The sequence below is a fragment of the Ostrinia nubilalis genome, chromosome 26, assembly GCF_963855985.1.
Source record: "Ostrinia nubilalis chromosome 26, ilOstNubi1.1, whole genome shotgun sequence".
NCBI classification, from domain to species: domain Eukaryota; kingdom Metazoa; phylum Arthropoda; class Insecta; order Lepidoptera; family Crambidae; genus Ostrinia; species Ostrinia nubilalis.
This window is the reverse complement of record NC_087113.1, coordinates 9648410-9676232: the sequence shown is the minus strand read 5'-3', so window position 1 is coordinate 9676232 and position 27823 is coordinate 9648410. Positions and strand designations below refer to the sequence as shown.

At 36.0% G+C, this 27823-nt stretch overlaps 3 protein-coding genes across 3 annotated transcripts; 2 read left to right on the top strand and 1 right to left on the bottom strand.

Moving 5' to 3' along the window:
- The first annotated feature begins 367 nt into the window (after positions 1–367).
- Positions 368–1882, top strand: LOC135084670 (ommochrome-binding protein-like). The gene is made up of 2 exons (XM_063979444.1): positions 368–476; positions 940–1882. The coding sequence occupies exon 2, from the start codon at positions 945–947 to the stop codon at positions 1761–1763; it is 819 nt and encodes a 272-aa protein (XP_063835514.1). The 5' UTR covers positions 368–476; positions 940–944; the 3' UTR covers positions 1764–1882.
- Positions 1883–2054: 172 nt separating this feature from the next.
- On the bottom strand, positions 2055–27823 carry LOC135084501 (pro-resilin-like). The gene is made up of 6 exons (XM_063979280.1): positions 27774–27823; positions 14354–14486; positions 12500–12672; positions 4077–4212; positions 3357–3455; positions 2055–3050 (listed from the first exon to the last, which is right to left on the bottom strand). The coding sequence occupies exons 1-6, from the start codon at positions 27786–27788 to the stop codon at positions 2929–2931; spliced, it is 678 nt and encodes a 225-aa protein (XP_063835350.1). The 5' UTR covers positions 27789–27823; the 3' UTR covers positions 2055–2928.
- On the top strand, positions 5689–7239 carry LOC135084695 (ommochrome-binding protein-like). Its single transcript, XM_063979465.1, has 2 exons — positions 5689–5757; positions 6265–7239. The coding sequence occupies exon 2, from the start codon at positions 6271–6273 to the stop codon at positions 7111–7113; it is 843 nt and encodes a 280-aa protein (XP_063835535.1). The 5' UTR covers positions 5689–5757; positions 6265–6270; the 3' UTR covers positions 7114–7239.

Here is a 27823-nt window from a genome sequence, read left to right as displayed (position 1 = left end):
AGTGAACTTCTAGAGTTCTCCCGATGATACCGAACTTTAGGGCTACATTTTTGCTTAAAATAGAACAAGCCCAGCCAATGAAAATGCTTCACTTTCACTCATGTGTGCTCTAACTCCGTCTGTAGTTAGAAGGGGGGCATGACCGCAAATTAAGCTTCTTCGGCTAACTAACGCGTTAAACTTTATCAAAATACAAATATGGGCCAAATCAGACACATCTTTGAAGACCAGGATTGTGGTCCAGAAACAAATGACGACAAAAACACTATGACCGAATAACCGCCATTCCTCAAATGTTTCGCAACTCGAAAGTCACGTCACTACCTCCATACTAATCACTATGAGATAACTATTGTATAATAAACCAGTACCCTTCACTGACTCACCGGTGAACGATGTGTTGTGGCTGTGTATTATTGATTCACAAAATAAACACGCAGTTGTTTGTGAAAACATTGCCAAAGTGGTAGACTATGGTGAGTCTTTTATTTAGTTTTAAGAAAAGTAATTCATCATTAAATGTCTGTTAATTATCCATTCAATCATTAAGTAGGTGCTTTTTGTGAATCGGGAATGTTTACCAAAGTAATCATTATACTGGGTACCTAACCTTGAATTGAACTATGAGTACACTGCTTCCTGCTCAACAAAAAATATGTTTACTTCTCGAATGAAAACTTCTAAAAATAAACGCTGTGCTTTATAAGTATAAATCCTTGAGATTATCTATTTAAAGTAGTTATTCTGGGATACTAGGGACTTTACACCTACTAAATTCATAGCATGACTGTAGCTCTTAGATAATTAATATCGTTTAAATAAAGTATATAAAGCATTGTAACTATTTTGAGAAACTATTCAAATCCCTAATCCTTATGTCCTTAGTTTCCTTCAGTATTGCCAGTGCCAATAACATAATATTTCTTTTTTTAATTCCAGAAAAAATGAAGCTGCTATACCCTTTTCTGCTCTCCATCATACTCACCCTATCAACTGCCGATAGAAGATGTCGAGGAGTGAACTTCAATGGCAAATACTATGATATAGAGATGATAAAAGAAGGAATCAACAAAATCCACCAAATGGCTCTGAACCGAAACGATAATACTGTCTACTTCACTTACGATCAACTCACAGACGTTCCTATGAGAAGCCTAGGGTATGTCAAGTTGGATACGCGAGAGGCTGGTCTCATCGGTGGTATAAGAAATGCTTCAGGTGTAGCCATAGACCATGTGAGGAATAAAGTCTACGTCGGCGGAATGGATGGTCTATACGTCCTCAACAAGGAAGGTATGCCTGAGAAGTATCCAGTATATGACAGCATAGAGAAGCTGTTCTTTAAAGATGTACTGTTCTTTGTCAACTCCAAAAAGGAGGCCCACGTTTTCGATAACGGTATTTTGAAACCGATGATTGAGTTGCAGCATGAGGATGTCGATGATCTGATCATTGATGATGATGACAACGTGTTCTTCTTACAAAATGGTACACTATTCCGAGTTCGCCTAGGTACCAGAGCTATCAATATACATGAAAGGTATAAAGTTAATGTGCTCTCTGTAGACCCATATTATAGGGCATTTATAGGCACAAGTGAAGGTGTATTTGTGTATAATAAGTATAAGTTTGCTTTGGACAAAGTGTCAAATATAAGAGACTTGAGATCACTCACGTTCAACAAAAATCTCGAACCAGTGTACGCAGTTGTAGACGTATTAATAAAACTTAATGTAAATCCATTGAAATGTGTAGAGTTTTAATCGTTTCTAATTAATGTGATGTAAAGTAGTAATTTATTTTTTATTGTTAGTAATTCTCTGGCTGTTTATTATTGTGTTTAAAACAAGTGGAAGATAACAAGTAAATTGTGTTTTATTGACACCTTATTTACTTTATTTATCTGACCTTCTAGCAATTAAGAACTGGCCAGTGCATACAAAACTGATTTAATTAAAAATACACTTTCGATTATTTAATTAAGTAGGTGGATTTTTCAGAGTCAAAGTTAATTAAGATTACATTATTAACATTGCTATAAAAAAACAACATCGTCATTCAATGATACTTTTATTTAGTAAAAAATAATAATACTGGTAAAAAACTTACAACTAAACAGTTAACTTAGCATTAAGTTTTTACATTTCGGTAACTTCTTAACAAAAAATAATCTCTATTTATCATGACCTGCTTTCCTTTGATCAATATCAACAATGGTAACCTTTCCTTTTTTATATGTATACTAAGTCATAGGTTATTAAATACAAAAAAGTCGTGTGAAATCACGAAACTTCTTAAATTAAAACGTTGTACATAAAAAGTAAAAAATCTTTTCGTTCTGACGGTTACATACAGTTAATGAATTTATTTTTGTCAATTAATATTTCAAATTCAAAAAACATTGGATCTCAAAAAATAGAGATCAACCAAAACTATTTGCACATCAACCTTTAGAAGCACCCCTATTTTATAGTGCATTAGCGCCATCTAGAATCAAGTTTCTGTACTAAAAATATCGTAGAATTAACAACGCCATCTATATTTTAGAATTTGAAAAAGGTTTATAATAGTTTAGGAGCGAAATTCAATTATTTACAGAGATGGATGTTAAATATTAAGCTAATATTGTTGCAACTTATAAATTATATGATCATAAAATAATGTTAGACCGTGTATTTACTTTGTTAATACAAAAAATGTACATAATAACCGTAATAATTTGCTATAGGTAGGTGTAGTAGTAGGTGGAAGGTAACAAATGCGCACGTAAGATAGAGTAGCGAGTAAAAATATTAATACAAATTGTAATTAGTAAATAAAGCATTCGGCAATACCTATTTTAAAATATTACAGCGTTGGCTACAATCATCAGGGTATTTCTTTCTAAAGGTTGATGTAGGTATCTTTAACTACCATCAATGGAATGCTTCAGTGGTATCCAGGGGGTCCGTAGGCAGTCGAGGGTTTGTATCCTGAATTCCTGTTGCCATGGAAACCAGTAAGGGACCCTTGGAAGTCGTTGGAAGATGGAGCATTGTAGTTGTAACCGCCTGGAAGAATGGTATTATGATTTATGAGGTTGTGAGAATTTGCTATTATTTTCTTGCAGGGGCAAATTAAAAGACAAAAACACCCTTTCTTGACTTGCACGGCCAGACATAGAACTCCACCCTACTCTTCCCATGGTTATCATTAGAGATGACATAGGGAGAAATATGCGAACATCAGGCATCATTAACCCGTTTGGCCAGCTTGGGGAGTAGGTCAAATCCTCCAATTTTCTCTGGTAAATTAGAGTGGGTTGTGCTCCTGCAGTGGAGACTAAATGACCTGATAATGAAATTAAAGAACGTTACCTTGCTGGTGCACATTCTGGGTAGGCTCAGGGTATCTCGCTTCGCCTTCGTACCTCACGTCAGCATGGAAACCGGTCTTCCAGTCAGCGTGGTAAGTCACTGAAAGAAAATAAGTAGGTAAGTGCATCTTCATCTATATGACATAGCCATAGCTTACACAACTAACACTGTATTATTGTTATAATATGTAAAGTTATATGTCGTTGGTGTATCTTTTTCAATAAATAAATAAATAGCTTGAGAGGAAGAGGTGTGCTGTACCCCAGTTCCTAATGATGAAGGTATTGTCTTTTTTATATTAACAGTTGGCACCACTGGATTGATATCCCCATACTATACAATGTCACCATACTGCTAAGTGTAGTGCAAATGGGATAGTCCTCCTACTGCTTCAGCGCTCACCAACTGACGCTACTGTCTCCGCCACTAGTTAGGTGACAGTGATCTTACTCTATATGAGCGCTAAAACGATAACCTTCATAATAACAGAAAATACCATAATTGCAAATGACACATTTTACCATTGTTTCTTTAGTTTTTACTAAGATTTCATATCTGTAGATAAATGACATCACAAAACAACACCAAGAGCTAATGAATGATGAAGCGAGGGACAGATCGTACTTCATGACTTTTCTATAAAGCAGTGGACCCATAGGCTTAAATGAGACGATGATAATGATTTCCAACAATAAAATTATCAATAAGATAGATTCTTACCGATCTGTGTGCGTCCATCGGGAAGCTGTACCCTGTATTCTCCCCTCACCACGTTGCCATCCGAAGTCTCTCGCCTGTCGTAGTCGTTGCCAGATTCAGCATCCTTCACTGCGTATCCGAACTCGTACGACTTGGGCTGTTGGAAGAGAATACACACATAAATATTACTTTAGATACATCACAGTAGATTACCAAAATGAAGTAGCAGAAAACCTGTACCCAGTGTTGGAACAGAAACCTTATTTAAATAAAAGAAATCTAAAAATTATAACTCAAAGGTGACTGACTGACTGACATAGTAATCTATCAACGCACAGCCCAAACCACTGGACGGATCGGGCTGAAATTTGGCATGCATGCAGGTAGATGTTATGACGTAGGCATCAGCTAAGAAAGGATTTTACGAAACTCCACCCCTAAGGGGTGCACCCCGCGTACGAAGTCGCGGGCGGCCGCTAGTTACACAGTATATATGAGCTAACGATTTATCTACTGTGCTAGTTACTTTTAATATTAGCCATGCTAGGTACAGAATCATTTGAGTTTAGATATAAAAGTACCTACAAGATTTGAATGTCAACACTGAAATTGCACTTCGAAGAGAAATTGCGTTTCACTTTCAGTCCGGCGCTAACAACACTATGAATCGAAAATGTTTGAATATTCCAGTTCATTTGAGAAGAACTAGCAAAAAAGACTTTATATTTAAATATATTTTAACTACATTTAGTGTCTTTTTTGATAAAATGAAGAGTTCAGGACAAGTTCGCTTTATAAAATCTTGAAAATTTAAAACCCGGAATCTAACACACAAGGATAAATCCACACATATTTTTTTACTTAATATCAAATCTGTTACTATAATTAACATTGAATTATTGTTTTAATAAAACATCTTCTCGTGATACGAGATAACCCGCGACCTGACATTGCATAATCAGTGGAACAGGGACTGCTAGGAGTCGACTTTGAAGGTCTCCTTCAAGGCAATTTAAAATGGATTAGATGGTGAAATTCATCATCATCATCTTCATCATCATTTCAGCCATAGGACGTCTGCTGCTGAACCGACCGAGGCCTCCCCCAATGATTTCCATGTTGATCGATTGGTAGCGGCCTGCATCCAGCGCCTTCCTGCCACCTTTATAATGTCGTCGGTACACCTTGTGGGTGGACGTCCTACGTCCATTCCAGACCTTGCTGCCCCATGGGCCGTCAGTTCTGCGTACTATGTGCCCTGCCCATTGCCACTTCAGCGTGCTAATCCTTCGGGCTATGTCAGCGACTTGATCGTTTACGGATCTCCTCATTTCTGATTCGATCTCGTAAAGAAACACCTAGCATAGCCCTCTCCATAGCACGCGGTGCAATTTAAGCTTATTTAGGTATAAGGCCTATATTGAGAGGCCATGTTTCCGAGCCGTATATCATCCCTGAAAACACACACTGATGGACAAATTGTAATAGAAGAATCACCCATTTCCAGAAAATTATGATTATAGTACATGTAAGTACGTTTTCTTAAGACATATAAAGGAGATTCAATTAAACATCTTTTCGGGATTATAAATAAAATTTATTGTTTTGCGACTCTACAGTTTTTTAGTCTGAAAAATATTATAAACATCTCGCCTAAGGTTTGTTCGTTTCGCCAGTTATCTGTGGGCTATCAGTAGACTCGGTGAGCGAATTATTTATTTAATTACACTAATTTAATTCTAGAAAACAAGTAAAAACTCTGCTAAGTTACCTATCCCTGTTTAAAAATAAAATATTTATAGTGCAATTTAACTGGTGAAGTGTCTTCAATTAGGTACCTACTCTGCTGTCAGAATGTTAACTAAACTTATATAAAAAAAAACCCGTTATTCAGAGTAGGTACCTAATTAATGTGACGTTAACATTTCGCGCTTTAAATCGAATTTTGATAAGAGAGGTTAACTAATATGACATTTTTTACACGTGTATTAGGCTGAGTGATCTATCTAAGTTTAACCGTAACTATAACGATAACCGGTGTGTTTTGTATGAAGTTTGAGTTATGACGTTTGTTATAGTTAAGATAAGATGGTGCAACCCAGCCTTATTCTAAACACTACTCATAATGATTATAATTTACTAAGCCAGTAGCTTTATATCGCAAAATCATGGTTCCTGCCATGCTAAAGTCGTACCTTTTATTTTCCAGATCAGCATGAAACTGGCACTAGTTCTAGCCATACTAACCATCGCAAAAGCCGGAGTCATCAAAGAAGAAACCACAGAAAAACCATGCGATGGTGTTCTGGTCAACGGTGTTTACCATGAAAAAGACGTCATCAAGGAAGACCTGGATAGACCCTACATGCTGGCTATAGACAACAAAACCGGTACTCTGTACTTCAGTTACAGTGTAAAAGAAAACGACGATGTTTTCAGATCCGCAAGAATCAACCTTGAAACCAAAGAATTTAACGATATAGACATTGTCAACGGGTTTGCCCAGACCATAGATGCAGCGAATCACATTGTTTACATTGGCTCTAACAATGGCATATACCAGTACAATCCCAACACAGACACAGCTGAGTATTTTGGACAGAGAGGAGCTGATATTTGGGCAATATATTTCAAAGACGCTTTATACTTCTCGGAGTTCCCATCGCAGTTTTTGTACACTTTCATCAACGGAACTGCTGTAAGATTTAGAGATTTAGAAGACACTAAAGTGGACCACTTCATTATAGATAAAGATGATGATATGTTCTACACGAATGCTACAGGATTGTATGCTCAGAAAAAAGGGACCAAAGATGCTGTGTTATATGAAGAATTTCCTCACGTTGGGCCTAGAGGCGTAGCAACAGATGTGAATGGAAATGTCTATGTTTGTTTACGTGACGGCATTTTTGCTGTAGATAAGACAGAACACAGTTTGAAGAAAGCTGTTGATGTGCACGAATGTTTTGGAATCGCTTTCGATGTTGACAATAACATAGTTTACGCCGATTATAGAAGCATTGTCAGACTGAAACCTAATAAAGATAAATCTTGTTGATGTGGTCTTGTAATGGTTGCTAGTCAATTCTTTGCGTTTTTTTGTAAACTGCATGAAACTTATTAGAAAGGCGCGAGCTGAGGTTTGGTGGTTTGACCTGATTATTATAGTGTTTAAATTTTAAAACTGTCTTTTTTATCCCTCTTTATTTTTATTCTGATTCGTAATAGCTGCTCTAATGTCTAATGCTTCCAGTTGTTTATATTTTATACGTTTATCTTCAAAGTAATTTATACAAGGTTATTTTTAGTATACAGGGTGTTAGGTAAATGGGTATATGAGCCGACACTAGCCCATGTTAACATGGGCATATAAATGGTATGGTGAAGTCAGAAATTTGATATCATTTTTTTTTTTTTTTTCATACAAAATAAATTTGATTAAATCAGATTTGTATGAAAAATAAAATAATTAAAATGAAGATATCCATTTTCTGACTTCACCATACCATTTATATGACCATGTTAACATGGGCTAGTGTCGGCTCATATAGGGGAGAGTTCGGTATATTGTACCGCCGGGTAAATTGTACCACCCTCATATTTCGTAAAGTATTTATTGAATGTCTGTAATTGCAACACTCGGCGATACACAAATAAATTCAATTAATATCGGCCATGTGGTTTTTGCCGTGACAATTAACACGTGTGTTTTATTTTGAAAAGTATTTTTTCATTGTTTTCAAGTAACTTTTGACAATGCATGTTTAGTTTGTAATTTTGTTAAATTTAATCACAGGGTGTTTCTAATATATTATTTAGAAGCGTAAATTAGTGTGGATTACAATTATTTGAAAGATTTTTCGGTATTTATAAGCTATATTTTTTACCGATTTTTTAATAGCATTATCACCTAGTCGGCTAAATTGTACCACATCAAGTTGTATGGAACTTTACCAAAGGATTTTGAAATTTTTTTTTAGTAAATCATATTTTGAAGTTTTATTTGCGTAGTTATGTTTACTCAAACGAAGAATTTTTAAGATTCCAGTCCCAACGGTTCGAACTGCTTTTGCTAAACGCCACTCCTGCTTCCTTCTGCCTCATCTTTATAATAAAGTCTGTCGTAATATAAACATAAAAACGCTTACAACACCAGGTGCAAAACGCGAACTCGAGTCATGGCTGCTAGGCCTTGATTATCTGGACACTGAAGCTTTACTTCCGCGCTGAGCCTCCATATAAATAGCCTTAAACACACTACATAACATCACAGTACATCACGCACACATTACCACGCACAACACACACACACACACACACACACACACACACACACACACACACACACATTACACCCACTACCTTAGTTACTTTTTGTTTAGTTTTGTTTAGTCTAAGTAAAAAAAAAAAATATTATTCTAGTTATCTTAAAGAGTTTAATAACTGCTAGTTGCCATGTACCGTGTGTCCTCACTATATTTTATCAACATTGTTAACCTGTGTTACTTAAGGCTGCCGCGACACAAGCACAGCTTAGTGCAGCAGCCGCTAGATAAACAAACTGTAATTCTTTTGTTGGCAAATAAAATACTTTTTACTTTACTTACTTTTTTTAACAATAAATGAAAGCAAAAAACTGGCAAAGTAGGTTAGGTACAAGTGTGCGTTACGATAATTGGAATTACAAAACTTTTACTCAAAATCGTGAAAACGTGTAAAACAATATCGATTGTGTATGTTATTAACTACTGTTCTTTTTCGTTACCTAATTTGTTAAGAATGTATCATATAATATTTTGCCATAGATTTTTATAGGCTTGAAATTTATTGAAATCCAATTTAGTAACCCTGTGGTACAAATTATCGAACCGGTCGGCTAAATTGGACCGAAGCTCTGAACTCGTATTTTGTTGATTTGTGCTAAATATACAACAATTATGTTGATTAATACCTATGAAATAGTAAGTTGAATAATTTCTCTATAATTATACACCATGAACATTAGAAAAAACAAAAGAAAACTATGTGTAAAATGGGATTGAAAAAAACTGGTCCAAATTAGCGGACTCTCCCTTACCCATTTACCTAACACCCTGTATACGAAACCTTAAACTATTTGTTCAGAATCAGTAATAGAATCCATCGCAATATTTTTTATATCATGTTATATTTTGACTTAATAATAATATTTACAAATCCATAATTTACGGACACCTTACTAAAATGTTCTGCGCGTATGGAAAATGTTGTCAAAGCATAACAAACATTGCGTTGTCAACAACGAAAGTGCCGCGCGCTGTACGATGTCTACACTCGCGTGCGGATAATGTGACAACAAATAAAGCTTGGAACTTCGTTAGTTTTTAAGGTATCATTTTTTTTATACTGATTCTAAAGATTAAAATACGTGACACGTGTTTCGGCTTTCGTATATACAAAAAATAACCTTGTAGATTTGGTAAAGTACCTTTTAAATTAAAAAGGGTTATAAGGTTACATCAACACAAAACATTTGTGTAGATTAAACGGAGCTTATCAACAAATAGCAGTTTATGGAAACCCTTGTTTCGTATAACGACGCGCACTAAACGACCTTTGAAGCTATTTATTACAATTTCTCGTTAGTCAGTCTCATTCCCAGCGTTTTAGTGAATCAACGCGAGTTGCATCCTATTACGAGCAGAGTTTAACCTCTAATCCCAGATAATACGGTGCAAAGTGCAACAATAACACCAAATGTGCCTGAAAAAAACAAAATTGTAGAGATAAACGATCAAAACATTGACAATAATAAAAAAGCCAACAGTTTAAAGAGTGCAACAGTGCGAAACGGACGCTTCTTAGGAAATATGACGAATTACATAAAATACATTGTATTTCTGTTGATCAGTGTCAAAGCGGAGTTACGGATATACATTTCTGATTCTCCGATACAACGGATAGGCGCCAGGATTTATAAGAAAGAACTGCTAACCGATAAATATTCGAGCACCAAAGAATTGGCGTACGATTCGTCCAGCAGAAATCTCTTCTTCATGTACATGGATGATCTCTTACAAGACTCTGGAAGAGCTTATGTGAATGTAGTAACAAAACAGACAGGAAAAATCAAACGCATTACTAAGAATAAAGCGACAGCAGTCGACCCAGATTCTGGTGATGTGTACTTCGGATCTGAAGATGGCCTTTACAAGTATGATGCAATTAATAAAGAAGCTAACAGCATTGGGCTATATAACTTAAATATAATGAAACTTGTTGTGAAAAACAACGAAATGTATCTCCTAGATGGGAATGACCATATGATTTACAAAGTCTTCAATCAAGGGACGACCGCAGTTAAGATTGGAGGTGTGACAACAGTGATGGAGTTCGATGTAGATTATCAAAGAAATGTTCATTTTGTGACCATGTGTGGACTGTTTTGTGCGGTAAAGGGACAAGAAGTTGTTAAGAACACTGTTTTATCATTGGTTTATAATTTCATTATAGATGAGGGGAAGACTTTTGGCTTGAACGATGAGGGGCTACATGAAATTAATTGTGTGAATGGAACAGCTAGAAAGGTAGCTGAATTGGATTTTGTGCCTCGAAGCATTGTTTTTGGTGATTATGGAGACATATTTTACGCAGTTGACGATAGTATCTATAGGTTAAGGCCAGTACACTCTTATCAAGTGTACAAGTTACATCGAAAAACAACGTAACTGTGATTTTAGTGCTATTTAAATTCAAAACAAAAGCTAAGCGGTGTTGCCCTTGTGGAATGTGTAGTGTGATTATTGTATCAGGGTTGTCAAGCGTCCGGATCAACTAAACCTGGAATTATATCTCCAAATGGTTTTAAATAATAAACAGAAATTTTTAAAACTAACGCAAACTTAACTCTAAAAATAAATAGTTTATTATTTCAATCTGTTACCTCTGTTTTCATCGTTGTTTCGATTAGATTTTTCCAATTAATAGAAATCCTTTTGATATAACTTCTTTCCAAAATACAATTAGTTTCATCTAAATTCCCAAAGATAGGGATTTGGCTATTGGAAAAGTTACCAGGTTTACTCCAAAGACGTTGTCGATCCAGTAAAAAAGAAGATGTGGAACTGGGTTCGTGGGTTCAATTCCCGCCTTAGGCAGTTCGATTTTTTCAAGTTATTTATAATTTTCAAAAAAAGATGTGGAACTATTTTTAATAAATTTACGCATTTTATCTAGCTGTCAGACTCTACAGATTCTGATAATGCCTTCGATTACCGAGGTGTATAACTAAAGAGCGATATTTTTTATGTGAATTAGATTGGCCAGAATACTAGAGGAATGATTTTAATAAACGTTTTTCCATTATTATATTGTTTTCAAGTATTTAATTCCATATAAACATCAGCTTCTTACAATCCTGTTGCTCATTAAGCTATCGCAAATATCTAGATTCGTAATTCAGCTCTAACCACAGACCACACGGAGACATTTATGAAGATTATAATCTCATAATCTCAGCGTCCGGACCGGACATAGCGTGTCCGGGAACGTCGACAACCCTAATTACAATTGAGACCAATTTCGTTCTAATGAAGTATAATGAGAAGTTATGAGACCCTGTTGCTGTCTTACTGACGCATGCGCGTGGATTTTCCTTACTTTTTGAACCATTCACAGTCAACATGAAAGAGAGCGCGGTTTTATTAAATGAAAACTTAACTTTATTTAGTTCCAGGATTTAAAATAATATTTTCACTATACATACCGGATAACTATCTCAGAGACTCAGACTATAAATCAAGTAGTAAAGAGAGTAGAGATTTAATATAGCTCTATTTAAATACAGAAAGATAATAAAAAAGTCTTATTATTAGTAGAGGTTCGTTAGCTTAGCCTCACGATATACATAGATTTTTGACCACTACATAATCCCGAAGGTGAACCTGCACCTGGCTATCAAACATAATGTCCCTCTGGATTTTCTGGAAGCGGTCGCCTAAGTTTCATGTGTTTAGTTCAATAAAGAGTTGATTAATTTTATCTTAATATTAGCGGCAGCCCGCGACTTCGTACGCGTGGATCCCATTTTACCCCCTTCATCTATCTTACGCGGTTTAGATTTTTTCATACAAATGTTTTTTTCCGCTAACTCCCGTTCCCGTTGGAATTTCGCAATATCCTGTTGTAACTAAGCTTTAAGTTTACTAAGGTACCTGCATGCCAAATTTCAAGCGTCTAACTTAAGCGGTTTCGATTTTTCATACAAAAGGAATTTTCCGCTAATTCCCGTTCCCGTGGGAATTTTGGAAATTCCTTTCTTAGTGCACCTCAACGGTACCTAAGCTACGTCCCTTCCAAATTTCAAGTGCCTACGTTTAGCTGTTTAGGCTGTGCGTTGATATGTCACTAAGTCAGTCAGTTTCTTCTTTTATATATTTAGATTATGCAAATTATTCGAGACTCACCACTTCATGCTCATCCCCATGGCCATGGCCATGACCATGACCATCGTCATGACCATGATCATGACCTCCAGAGTACCCAGAGCCGGAGTAGCCAGTTCCAGCGTAGTTCGACCCTGAAGAGTAGGAGCCGAAGTTCGAGGGAGGCAGGTAGTTGTTGCTGGGTGCTGTGTAGCCTGGAATTAGGTTTAAAACAATGTTTTAGGGTGAGTGTTACACCTTGTAATATTTGACTTGACCCAGACTCATGCTAGACTACATAGTACATACATATACCCCACATTCTGATTGTCATAATGTCAAATCTACGACCAACCATCCGAAGTTTCACAAGTCACAACAACGCCCTAAGAGTAAAAGTAAACAATAATAGCAAACAAGTCATTTTGAAAGAAACTAAACATCTACATATTTAATTCAAATTCGATTAAACGTGCGGGACAGTTTTAATTTCGAAAATCACTTTACACATAGAAAACTTCTATGTGTTAAGCGATTTCAAATTATTTCAAATTTAACTTACGTAAAATAACGCCAACGGTACTTTGTCTAGGCACAAAATATAACAGAAGGTAAACTCATGTATGTACCTCGCTTTGCATACCTCTCTCGCTCGCACGCTCGGCCGTCGTGCTAGGCTTGTCTTGTCAGGTGTTGCGTTTATTTCGTTATGATAGAAAAATGTTACTCTTAATACTATGCAAGAAAGACAATAACAGATATCCACGTATACTTATTTATATTTAGTACGTTATTTTATTTTTCTTTGTATGTACTATTATCAAAACGAATAAGGGAGGATTCGATCAAACAAGAATAAAATTAATCCCAGAATTAGGAGATTAAGAATAATACAAATAATTAACCGTACGTTATTATAGTAATAGTTTGCAAACAAATACACTAGAAGGAAGTAGTATTTAGTTGAGTGGTTGACACTATTATCCAACTAATATTATAAATGCGAAAGTTTGGATGTCTGGATGTTTGTTGCTCTTTCACGCAAAAACTACTGAACGGATTTTGATGTAACTTTACAGTATTATTGTTTATAACCCAGAATAACATATAGGCTATAATTTATGACGATCTGTGACAAAGTGAATTTCACGCGGGCAAAAGCTAGTTATCCAATAATTCATAAAACCTCTCTAAAACAATTCGATATTCCTAATAATTGAGTTGGCATTCAATTTCAATTGAAATTCAAATAAATAACTTACTTACCTCCCCGAATCAACTGGTAATTTAAAAAATGAAAATTCGGTATTTAATGATGAGTTTAAGCAACCAAATACCGAACAATTATAATACGACTTTTTCTGTTCACTCATTTTCGTCAATTTCGCAAAACAAAATAATATCACAGGCGGTTGACCGGCGCGTGACTCAAGCGAACCACAGCGAACGTGTGGCGAACGTCTGTCGCGCTCGCGCCACGTCGCGCTCGCATTCGTCCAAGACAGTCTTGCTAGAGCGGTGTCTATGTGTGCGTGGCTCGAGCGCGTTTAGTATGGAGTTTGGCTTCTGTTATATTTTGTGGTCTAGGGGAGCTGATGAAGTCAATGTAGGTACTTTCTCTCAGAATAGTTCCAAATCGAAAGTCTATTAATGTTAATAAAATCCCTCCCCCTGTTTCTTCACAATAATTCTATGTAGGAACGCGAAGATACTGAAAAACTAGTGGACCCCACCACAACACATCAATTTTTGAGAGCTCCACACCCAATACATGTCTTTTTTCTGTATACGTTCTGTCCTTAACTAAGTGATTTTCATCGTAATAAATGTTTCTTTCTTTGTTTGTTTCTTTCTTTCCTTTTTTTTATTTCTTTCTAAATAAACTTAAATATTCACCTGTGCTAGGAGGTAGGTAGCTATTGCTAGCAGCGTTGTAGTTGTTGTAGTTATTCCTAGGGGCCTGGTAGTTGTAGCCGGGCGCTGGCGGCTCGCAGCTGGCGAAGGCAGCTAGCAGCGTGATGGAGAGGACCTGGAATGAAGACAGTGGTTTATATTTATAAACTAGCGGTCGCCCGCGACTTCGTACGCGTGGATCCCGTTTTACCCCCTTCATCTATCTTACGCGGCTTAGGTTTTTCATACAAATCAAATCAAATTAATTTATTTGCACAGGAACATGTTACTAATGTTTTTTCCCGCTAACTCCCGTTCCCGTGGGAATTTTGCAATATCCTGTTGTGACTAAGCTTTAAGTTAACTAAGGTACCTACCTACCTGCATACCAAATTTCAAGCGTCTAACTTAACCGGTTTAGATTTTTCATACAAAAAAAGGATTTTCCCGCTAATTCCCGTTCCCGTAGAAATTACGAGAATTCCTTGTTTTAACTAAGCTTTAAGTTTACTAAGGTACCTACATGCCAAATTTCAAGCGTCGAACTTAAGCGGTTTAGATTTTTCATACAAAAGGATTTTCCCGCTAATTCCTGTTCCCGTGGGAATTCCTAAGTATACTATAACCTGCCCAGGAGTCTGAAGAATAATTGTACCAAGTTTCGTTAAAATCCGTCGAGTAGTTTTTGTTTCTATAAGGAACATACAGACGGACAGACAGACAGACAGACAGACAGACAGACAGACAGACAGACAAAAATTTTACTGATTGCATTTTTGGCATCAGTATCGATCACTAATCACCCCCTGATAGTTATTTTGAAAATATATTTCATCTACAGAATTGACCTCTCTACAGATTTATTATAAGTATAGATAAAGATTAAACAACATGTTAGGGGATGACCGTTTCTAAGAGTAGAATTTTACCAGAGTAGAGTCTCAAGGGAGGCTAGACCTAGACTCCCCATATTGGCCAGACGGGTTAAGGTGGCCTCCTACGACATCCATGGAGAAAGTGGGAATGGTCGTACATGTAAGTACTATAATATACAGTGTGAGTCACGATAAAGCGCACATATGAAATTGGGTGAAACTATTATTTGGGTTAACCTATTTTTATCGACAAAAAAGAGGTCAAAATTTTTTTGAGATTCTTTTTTAATTTTTTATAGAATTTGTTTTCCTCCAATTACTTATTGTAAAGAAAATGTAATAACTTTTAAACTAAGAGGTATATCCTGATAAAATAAAAACAGTGAAAATGCTAAATAACAGACGATACTAAAAATATACATAAAATACTCAAAAAATTCCACTAAATGATACAAAATGATACTTTTTGAAAAAAATCTGCTTTTAAATTCGTGTTTTTTTTTGTTATTTGATAAATTTCTCCAAAAAATGCCCCTATAACAGGTGGTTTTTATTGCTTTGTATTATTCTCTATCGTATTACCTTATCAACAGGAAAACAAATTAACAGGAAATTAGACAAAGTGAAGTAAATCAAAATTAGTTTTTTTAATTGCTGTCAAATTAGATCCTTCAGGAGTTTAATGGTATTAATGGTAGAAAGTACCTACTGCTGTAATTTACTCAAAAGAGACTCATACGACATACGTCCACACTCTAACCCATTATTTCCTTATCTACGACAATCTAGACCTCATTGCGACAGTCCAGCCTATATGGCCTACCGTGTGAACGGCTATACACGTACCGACTTCAGAACAAGAGTTTTAAAACTGTTCTTTAAATCTATCAGCTTAGAGACTAAAAAAGGCTAGTTTATTGCTGATGACGTGCGTACAGTCAGCAGAAAAAGTTGTGCAAAGGTAAATCTCTATGTAAATTATTATAGAGACTAAAATTGCATCTTATTCTGAGTCCGAGATTGCATCAAAATAAATCTATTAACGTAGATGGTAATGGATGTTAGTAATTTAGATCTATTGTGCGATTAAAATATCGTTTTCACATAGAAAAATCTATGGGTTTTTATTGCCTTTGAATTATTATTCCCACACACAAATCCACCAATGCCTCTGGCATTATGATTACATAGAAAATCTGAGTATGAAGAATCTCACATAGCATTGGTCCGTTGGTCCATTACACTACCGTCACATGGGCGTATGGTAAAAACTTGTTCCATGTTCCTTACAAAATAGTTCTTGTACTCGTAGTAATGAAACGCTCCAGAACCTTGCTGCCCCATCGGCCGTAGGAAAGACTGGATGCAGACCGCTACCACAGAATACATAATAGTAGCAACAGAAATTGCACTCCTTTGTGTAGGATCAGATGCCGACATTTTAACGGTAATAATAATAATGCAAAATATCCAACGCACATGGTGCATTCGAAATCGCACCTTACTACTACGCTCACAAGAGCGCATTTTTTTTGTGTTTAGAATTGATCTACGTCACCGCTCAAGCGTCAGGGTTGTATGAGCAAAGTAAAATAAATAAAAACTTAATTTTAAGAAGCATTTATTGTATTTACGATTAGAAAACTTTAATCTAGTGGAGTTTGTATAATCGTACCATCTCTAAAGTACCTATTAATAAACTTCAGTGTTGCGATAATTCGAAATTAAACAAACAGTTTTAAAAGGTGTAGTGTCGGAAAATAGACACGGTGAAGTAAAGTTAATGTTTTATTAGCTAAAATAATTTTTTTGCTATAGTTTTTTGTCATAAGTATTTCAAAATAATTTATTATTTAAAAAGTGTAGTTTTTTTTTATTATTTAAATCACTACAGTTAATTATTATTCCTAAATATTACAATTTTTCATTAAAGAAGAATAACAATGCTGTTGGAACAATAAACCTTAATTGCAACGATGATCGACCGAGCGTGTATAGAAATACGCGTAAGCAAACAGGCGCGTGGCGGCCCGGACTGATTTGCAACTTGAAGTTGTCGCGCGCTGTATAGGTAATTATCTCGGCCGGCATAGGCGAGTGACGGAGGCCTGCCGCTACTAACCGGGCAACTTGGAAAGCATTGGGGGAGGCCTATGTTCAGCAGTGGACGTCCTATGGCTGAGATGATGATGATGATGTATAGAGTTTGTGAGGTTAGGCCTTCAAGAGTTAGAGCGAGTAGCTCAGATCATAGAAGGGAATAGATGTGAAACGGGGGCGTGGCGCGTGTCTCCGCGATATGCCCAGAAACGAACATCGCCCGCGACGCCAGGTTAGTCGCGATTCAGTCGTACTGAGGAAATGTTCTCCGATATTGTTGGATAATGCGTCGTAACGTGCAATAACATAAGTGAAACGAAGAACTACAGGAACAATGAAGTCATTTACCACATGTAAGTATTGCAAATCCATTGGTATTTTGCTTATAAATAAAAAAAACTAAACATTTTTACGAACGAATTCAGTGCCGTGACATTTACTGCGATATCGAAATTAGTGGTGATAAAAATTCAAACACGTTGTACATTGACGATTTAGTTAGCAACCACTTTATGTCATGCGTAACTACTGCGCAATGTATTTTATTTCTTCCGATATCCACTGACGCGTGAAAATACACAGTACGGCCGCATGTGCCGGTCGTAACATAGTGCAGGGCTCGTGTTCTAATACGGTTTCCTATTATCGATAAATAGAAGTAAATTATTATTTTCTATTTTCGAATTTTGAATGAAAAAATCATGAGTTGCTTGCGATTTTTAAGTTTTTACAAAAACAATAACAATAGTAGAAGGGATTAGTAACTGTCAACTATGTAATTACTATAAGAGCTAGTTGAAAGCCTAATATAGGCATTATTTTTGATAAACATAGGCGGTACGAATTTCGCCATAATTAAAAAGTTAATGCGCGATAGTAGTTAATAATAATTACAGTGATCCTGTTACTATTATTAAAGTAAATAATAATATATTACCAATATTGTAAATACTGGTAAAAATCGCAAGTACCTACTTAACCCATGACTTTTCATACAAACTTTGTCAGTCTATAACTTCTATACTCCATCGATAACGACATTGAGCTTTGGTTGGGGTAAATTAATATAAGGTAACTTCATTTAGTCCCAATAATTGATTCTGAGTTTTTCGTCCATACAAAATGGAACTGACTCCTTTATGCAAAAATCGTTAAAGAACATAATAATAACGTATAATAATAAAAAGGTTTTCATACAAGTATTTTTTTAACCAATTTCGAGCCTTGCCCCCAGGATTTAAAGTATCGATATCTTATCGACTCCATTTTATCTTTCTTCTCTCTAATTGCTTTTTTCAAAGTGTGCGTCACGTCACGCGGCCATTGATTGGCCATAAGGCACGCCTTCTGGCCAATCACAGCACTTTTAAGCCGGTTGCACATGTTGTCGTAGACTCTCAGTCGCTTTGTTTTTACACAGTTGAATGTGTGTGTGGGAGCTGTGGTGGGGGAAATGTGGGGACACTGGTTCTCGTTGTAGTTACGCGCGACTTCATATCTATTCTCTTTCTATGATCTGAGGCGAGTAGAGACCTGAGAATAACTTTTTAACATTTCTAGCCAAATGATCTCATTTTTTGGCAACATTTTTCATGAGAAAACCTTTTTCGTGAGAGTCACAATAAATTCGAACTGTCTTCGAAATTTGAATTTGAATTTGAATCGTTTGCGTATTCGATAAAAATCGATATTCAGCCTTTGAATTCAACGATAACGTAACAATTTTGACTGTCAAAATTAGTTTCATGCTACCATTTCTCGTACTGAGTTCACTTTACGTCATTTTCTGATGGGCTCTGTTTTAGTATTCATAGTTAATCTTTTGATGGCGATTCGAATACGCAAACGATTCGAAGTCAAAAGTTTTTCGTCCTAGAGGCACTGAACTAAACTACGGCCAACGAGAAGCGATACCAAATGTAAACAAACCCAATGTCATGGGTGAACCCGTCTGACTTTGACATATTTTGGTGGGAGAACGAGACATTACGACAAATACACAAGATGGGAAGAGACAGAATATATTGTCAACTCGACAGTCATGTCGACCTTTTGTATCGCTGCTAGTTGGCCGTACTTTAGGTAGGAACGAGGAAGGAAGAACTTTTTCTTCCGACTGTACTCAATTAAAATTCAGCCAATTTATTTTAAAGCATTATCTAAAACAAATAAAATTAACTTTCACTTATTTTAATTGTTACCCGCAGCTTTGTTCATGCTCACGCACAGTGATCATAGTTTAATTCAATTAATGTATCTTTTGTATTCCCATTTGGTAATGCCTTTTATTATGGTAATTTGTGTAATAGATTTAGGCATCCGTTTCCGTGGTTATTATGAAATCATAAAGGTATTTCACATAACTCTATGGTACAGTAAAATTTTAGCAATAATGTTATCATGACAGTTTAAGTTTCCCCCGGGACAAATTTGACCTTCATCGGTTGGGTTTTTATTGGCGGTCAAGCTGTAGATCAGATACACAGGAGTTGCAGCGCTGGGAACAAGAGGTGGGAATAGTCCCGTTTAATAATGTTATTATCACAGTCGCTTTCCGCTGTGTGTCCCTATCCCAATGTATGCTTATATCTTTAAAACTACGTAACGGATTTTGATGCGGTTTTTTAATTAGATAAAGTGATTGAAGAGGAAGGTTTTTAAGTACATTGGTTACATTATAATGCTATTCTTTCATAATACAGCGTTGAATTCTGAGTTGTACCTTAGAGAAGAAAACACACGCTAGCAAATGGTTGACATTTTAGTTCTAACGCTAGTGATATTTTTTCCTAAATATTTTACAAAACTGTGCGATTATGTACCAAATAAACAAATTTTCTTTATTTCTATATTTTTGATACAAGCACGAACTTAATTTAATCGTTCGTTACAGCCAAATGATAATTCATCTAATTTAATATTTAATTGAATCACAAATAAGTAATTTACTATTTAACGTAACGTGTTCTAACGTTTTATTGTACAAAAAGTACTAACTTTAGAACTTCCCAAATTTTTAAGTGACCTAAGAAATGCCTGTTAAGTGTTACCACTTCAAAATTAAGGATTAATGGTGAAAACGGGCGTTAAAGCGTTGTAATGAAGTAAGTAAATATTTCCCATTTAAGGGTAGTCCCTTATCTATAAGGGCCCTTATCTTTTGCAATATTAAATTAAAAGACATTTATAGTAAAGCCGACCTTGACTACAATGAGATGCTGTGGTTGATGGTTGACAAACAATTACTCTTGGTTGTGGTTTAGGGACTTTTACCTTGACTTGACCATAGTTTGAAAGGGTTACAGAACTAGTAGTATAGAAAAATTTCGTTGCAATAAATCCCGTGAAGTGATAATTTTATAGTAGTATGAGATTACTAGTTAGTAGTATGAGTTTTCGAAGGAGTCGATTCGCACGCGATTTAAATAAATCCGGGCAAAACGCCTACTAAAAAAATATTATTATTGAGAGGGGGGGACGTTTCACACATTCGTGCGAACGAATTTCGTGCGAAACGACTACGTTTGAAAAAGTCTTTCGACTCTACATTGACACAATGATTTTTTAAATGTTATTTTTTATTAATAGTAACAAATTACACCCTGTATAAACTAGCTCGTCTAGAACGCGGAATCATTATGTATTCTGTGAAATTACGATATTATAGTAATTAAGGCTAACTCGTTATACGATAGAGATGGATCAAGCCGGTCTGGTTGATAGAGGCATTAGAAATCTAAAATGTTTTCAATAGAGTAAGAAGTTTTAATCATACGGAAGATGGCCACTTTCTTCTCATCTCATTACTAAATGCAGGTAGAGCATGGTGATACCTTATTTTTGTTAGGAATGCTAGGATAAGCATATACAATACATTTCATCATCAGCTCATTTACACCCGTATTCTCGCTTAAGTGAAGCAGTAAATCGAACGCACAGTGTTGAAAAGAGCTCTGTGATTGGTTCGTGTGTGACCCAGTGCGTCCACGCGTACTGTGAGACATCCGAGTGAATACGGGCGTTAATATCCCCTGTAGGAGCCCAATCCTCTATAATTTACCAGAGGTAGGTAACTAAATGGAAAATTTGGCCTACACTCCCCACGCTGACGAGACCTGATTTTCTCCTACTTATTTGCCCCCTAGTCGCCTCGGGAAGAGTGGGATCCTATTCTACTCTTTCGGAACCAGAGGCTTTTAACCTTAAGAGGCTCTATTACGTTATACAAACAATAAGAATTAAGGAAAACATTAATAAATATGTAATTGATTTTATTATGTGATGAATTATTTTTGACAGTTCGCATTTTATTGAAAGGCCTTTGATGGGTTTCCATCTGACCAACGTGGAGTGTAGATAAACCCTCTATTTGGCTCGGGTTTATCTGTCAAACTCCATACAAAATAAAATAAAATAACTATTATTATTACAACTTTAACATTAAATTACATTGCATTGTACATAATAATCGATTGGTAGCGGCCTGCGTCCAGCGCTTCCCCGCTACCTTTACGATGTCGTCGGTCCACCTTGTAGGTGGACGTCCCACACTGCGTTTTCCGGTACGCGGCCTCCATTCCAGAACCTTTCTGCCCCATCGGCCGTCAGTTCTGCGCAGGCTACCAATCGATCAACATGGAAAGCATTGGGGGAGGCCTATGTTCAGCAGTGGACGTCCTATGGCTGAAATGATGATGATGATGTACATAATAATATATTTCTTTACTTAAAAAAGTATTGGTTATCGTTATAGTTACCGTTAAAGTTAGGTGGTACAACCTGATTATTTTATTTTATTTTACATTGACATTTTCTTAATTATTTGACATTTATATTATTGAATCCTGTAATTTTTGCACGTCTGCGAGCAGACTAAACACATGATCCTATTTTAATATTGTCACACTGTATTACTATGTTTTTGGCAAATAAACGTTTTGAATTTGAATTTGAAGATGATAATTTAAAGTGACACCCTATTGGTATGCAAGTAGGGATTGCAATCCAGCGCCGTTTTCAATCCAGCTGGATTCTTGCTGGATTGACCTGAATCCAGCTGGATCCAGCGCGGATCCAGCAAAAAGTGGAACGAAAATAAAAAGACGACATTTTTAAGTCTTTTTTTAAATTAAGTAACTAGCTCTCCGCCCACGACTTCACCTGCGTGAAATAGGGCTGTGTTTAGGGTTTTCTTGGAAATTATTCGAATTTTTCTCGCCGTAAAAACGATCCTTGGACTTCAACGAACATTTAAAAAAAATGGTCCAGGCGTTGTTGTTGAGTTATGCGCTTACCAACACATTTTGCGATTCATTTTTATATTATAATTTGTACTTCTTACGATAATCTATGAAATACGGCTCAGTAACTAATAATCAGTAGGAAACAGTCTTACAAATTCTTTTAAAATTAATTACGAAAAGGCCCGTAATTTAATCTGCAATCTATTTTATGTATCAATAGAAGTTACGAATCCGAAAAAAATAATCTTCTGCGAAAATTAGGCAGTTTATAATCTGACGACAGGAGATTGACCATTTCTTTTTTCAATCCTCTGGAAGTAGGACAAATTTTATCTATAGTCTAACCTCCCAACCGCACAGAACTGCATATTATGTAGCCGGCTGCTGAGAATGCCCTTTCGGCCTCTACACTAGTCGGTTTAGTAGGGTCAGTAAATAGTCATATACCATAGATAAATGTTCACCTAGCACTCCTTTGGTCTCATGTTTATAAGTTTATAGCGCTCATTTCTTTTTTCAGGTCCTTTTCGTAATCTAATTGACCACTTGGCTTTGGCTTTTGTTTATTATAGTTATCCTTCTCACTTTTAAGTTCCATCTCAAGCTCTTGCTCTAAAGTCATTTTCACAGGTTCTGCGTCATCATTTAGTAAGACTATTCTCTTCTAACTCCATGTTATCTTCATTTTCTTGCACCGGCTCTACAATATTTTGTTTATTTAGGGCTGATTTTACGATCGTCGGATAACTTTTAACTGAAGAATAAATTTGGCACATTGTTTCAGTATGGGAAATATGACAAAATGACAAGTTTATTCTTCAGTTAGAAGTTATCTGACGATGGTAAAATCAGCCCTTACTCGTTTTAACAAAGTTTTCATCTCCGACCGCACCGCATTCTTTTTTTGGCAAAGTAAATTATAGACAGATTTTTTTATTGATTCTTCATACTTTTTTGGATTTATCAAGCACACAAACGTACCAGTAACTTCAGAGAGGCGCCGTTCAACGCACACAACAACAGAACGGCAACGTCACCGTGCCGTTTTGGAAATGGCGGCAATTAGAAACTAAGCAACAGAAATTTATACGTTTGCGGATCCGCATCGCTGGATCCAGCACTGTATGCTGGATCCAGCATGTTTAAAAAGGCGCTGGATCCAGCTGGATTGCTGGATGCTGGATCCAGCAATTGCAATCCCTATATGCAAGTACGCAAACCCTATCCATTTGTTACACACGTGAGAAGTCTGACACCAAGGTAGTAATTAGGCACCCTAGCGCCCTAGTTATGAAGCAACAAATTTACATACACACGGACAATTGTATTTTAATGTAACCATACATAACCACAGCATAGAGTTGTTCTCAGTAGGTTTGCAAAGCACACTGTGAAACTATGATTTGTATAGTAGCAAATAGAAGACGTAGCGTGGGCTTGCCTCTCACTAGGTGGACCGACGACCTGGTGAAGGTCGCGGGAAGAGCCTAAATGAGGGGAGGCCTTTGTCCAGCAGTGGATGTCATTTGATTGAAACGAACGAACGAAATTGTTTATAGAGCCAATGCCTTTATTAAGAACCGGCCAGTATACGACTTGTTGTACTTGGGAACCTTCTGATTAATTTATATTTGCGGATCCGATGACGGTTTATATCTTCTTCTTATAAAGGCAAACTTTGATTTCAAGAAAGTTCAATTTAAAAGAAAGAAAGAAAAATATTGATTTGGTACTAAATGATACACATTGACACTTTCACTGCTGGATTTTATATTTGCGGTCAAGCTGTAGATCCTGGCTACATAAGAGTGAAACTAGCGGGCGTATAGTCCATTCAGCATTTATCCAATCCAACACACAAAAGTGTTACCTTTCAACACTTCTTACTTCATAGCACCTTTCAACACTTCTTGTTGATTTGGAACGTATTAGTCCACTTATAGCACCCGCCTTAGTCCCAGCCCCAGGGCTGTTCGTAGACTCGACCAGGTGCTATTCGTGCAGGTGCTCTAGGTGGTCTACATCTTTTGTTTGGAATCGATCTACCATTTGTGTGTGCTCATTTGCATACCTCCTTCCAACACTTATATGAGACCTAGTCCACTTATAGTACCCGCCCTAGTCCAGTCACAGGTGCTATTCATGGACTAGTCTAGGCCAGGTGCGTTTCGTGCAGGTGCTATTCGGGTGCTAGGTGGTCTACATCTTTTGTTTGGAGTTGATCTACCGCTAGTGTGTACACTGTGCCATTCATAAACGTACATCAAGGGGCATTGTGTGTTGTCACAGATGAGCAGGCAAGGGGTTATGCTTCTATGACCACTGTGGATATGTGGGCCATCTACCATCGGAGGTCATGTGGATTAATTAGAGAAATCATTAATGGTGGCAATAAGAAGTCATAGTCGGGAGACGATCTTAAAGGTGGTTAAGATTTAAAGTGAGTTTTCTGCTTATATTTTTCTACAACTCATTCGTCGTTAGATTAAGTCCTCCATTTTATTTTCGGTGTCATTTTTAAAAGACCTTAGATTTTTTTCTCGTATTTTATACTTCAACTCAACAATTAACTGCCTCTGTGGTCTAGTGGTAAGACCACCTGCTTCAGACGCAGAGGTCCCGGGTTCGATTCCCAGAGGGGGTAGATTTTTCTGTTCGGTTTGGTTGGTCGTAGGGCTTGTTTTAAGTCCGCCTGCCTAGCTACCACCATCTTACCTAAGTCTGTCGCCATAACAACAATGTTAACAGCATTATTGTGTTCCGGTAGTTAAGAGGTAAGATAGCCAGTTCCTCCGTGGTTGAGGATTCCGGGTGAAGCTCGCTTCCACCTTCGGCCTGATCGTCACTTACCATCAGGTGAGATACAGGCCAAGAGCTTCCTCGTTGTGGATAAAAAAAAAATAAAAAAAAAACAATGGTAGAATCGAGAGGTAGTGAATAGTCGATCATCTATCGTCGTCAAATCATTCATTATTTGTAGACAACAGATAGCTGACTAATATTATAGTTATTGGACAGATTTGAAAAATTCTTTCACCATTACAATCCTACATTATTTCTAATGAACATAGGCGGTACGAAGTTCGCCGGGTCAGCTAGTATTTAGAAAAAATATAACAATATTTGACACTGGCTATGCACGTATTATGAAAATCACACAAAGCCACAGTAAAAATGTGGTACTTGGCTCCAAAATAAAAAAAAAACGCATTCCTTTCGAATATTGCATGGTGTATCAAAGTTCCTATGTGTCACATGACATTGATAGTATTACCCAACTATTACAAGCCATCATTATTATGTTGGTACACATATAATTGGATGTTGGTAGAAATGGGAGCAGTTGGGTAATAAAATACCACCGATTTTGGATTTGATACGGTAATCAGCTCTTTATTTATGGTATTATGTAGCAAAATAGCCACATAAAAAAGATTAACTTTAGCAGCAAAGTTTCAAGTCCTAGATTTAAAAGTAAATACGAATTTTCTTCATAAATTCAAGCTTTTTAACACGCTTTTATTAGGTCGTCGTGTATGTAACTAACTATGTAATGGAACTAAGAATCTGAATTACACGCACTTTTTTTTATCATCATGAAACTTGGCAATTTTAATTATGTAGATTAGATGACAATACAATATTATGGTACGATAGAGCTGGTCTGATGATAGAGTCGGGTGGTGGCAACAGGAGGAACTCCTAAACGAAACGACGGAAACTCATCGAGTTTGGGTTCGTGCGTTCGAGCCTTTTAGTGCAGTAATTAAAAGCGTGTTTTTAAGTTTTTAAACTATACATTTTTTCATCTCTTTTCTCTCTTACATGTTTTTCTTTCTAATTTTTCTCCATCAACAACATAAAGCGACGACACACGACAAATAAGGAGACCGTTATTGTCGAAAAGAATTAGGTATTTTACGAAGTGGATATTAAGAACTGCATTAGAACAGATGTTCTAGATAAGTTAGAAGATGCCCTTTACTTCCAACTTGGTTATGTTCAAGTTATATACAAAGCATATTCGTAAAATATGCCCATTAAGGCAAGTAACAAATTAGGAGTGTTTTAGGTTCAAGTTACCTTCAAAGTAAATTAAAGTATCCCTTGGTTATTTAATGACTAAAATGACCAAATAATTTTCAAATTAGACCCTCTGCACATAAATTACAGTGTATGTTACTATTTGCTCTAATGTTTCTCTGTAGGTATCAATTATTTACCTTGTTGTTACCATTACGAGTAAATATACAGGGTGACTTTATAATCAGTATCTAAACTTTTAGGAATGACTCAGAATCAGTAACTTCATCGATTTACGTATAGAAAACATATTTTGTTTTCATATTAAATTATTTTTATCCGCTACGCGCGGTTCTAAAATTGGCACACTTGGATAATTAGCTTTGTTCATAGAAAAATACGTACACAGTTAGCTACAAAGCTTAATAGACATAATGGTACGCGAAAATAAGCCTTAACCGTTAAAAATTAAAATATGGAAATTCGATTTTAAACATTTTTTCGTGAAAAATACATCGACTAAAAACAATTTAGATAAAGTTGTATTGTTAAATTGTTCTATAGAGCTCATTAAAAAAACTTGGAATAAAATCACCCTGTATAGTAACTAACTGTTGTTAACAGACAATTTGTCAGTATTTTATGTAATTCTATTATTTCTTAACATGTCTCAATTTGTACCACATTAACTGTCATCAAATACGAATCTTTTTCAAATAAGACTCTTTACTGGACCGAGACCAATGATTTTGTAGTCATCAATTTTGTTGCAAGATAGCTCATATTAAAACTGAATACATAATAGTGTTTAGCTAGATGTGCAGTCGTCATTAGAATTTATGTGAACTTTTTGAATATTACGTTAAAAGCAGTAACAACGTTTTTATAAATATTTATTAGTGGCGACTCTTAACGCTAGATTGTTTAAAATAACTAACGTTCTTAATATTAAGGAATTTTCTATTTCACTACGAAGAAAATTGAAAACTAAGTGATAAGTAAAAAAAAGTAACTACTAATTTTAGTAAGCATTGGGGTCCTTTAGAAATAAGTATAATTCAATTGTTTCTTGCAATTCAACCCTGTATATTTTAATGAAGGACGAAGGAACGAAATCAGTAAATCTCTAATAGGCCTAAATCTATTAAATATATATAAACTTTAGGCATGCATTTTATTTACCTTATAGTGCGACATTATTTTGTGTTGATAGACAGCTAACTAGATAACCT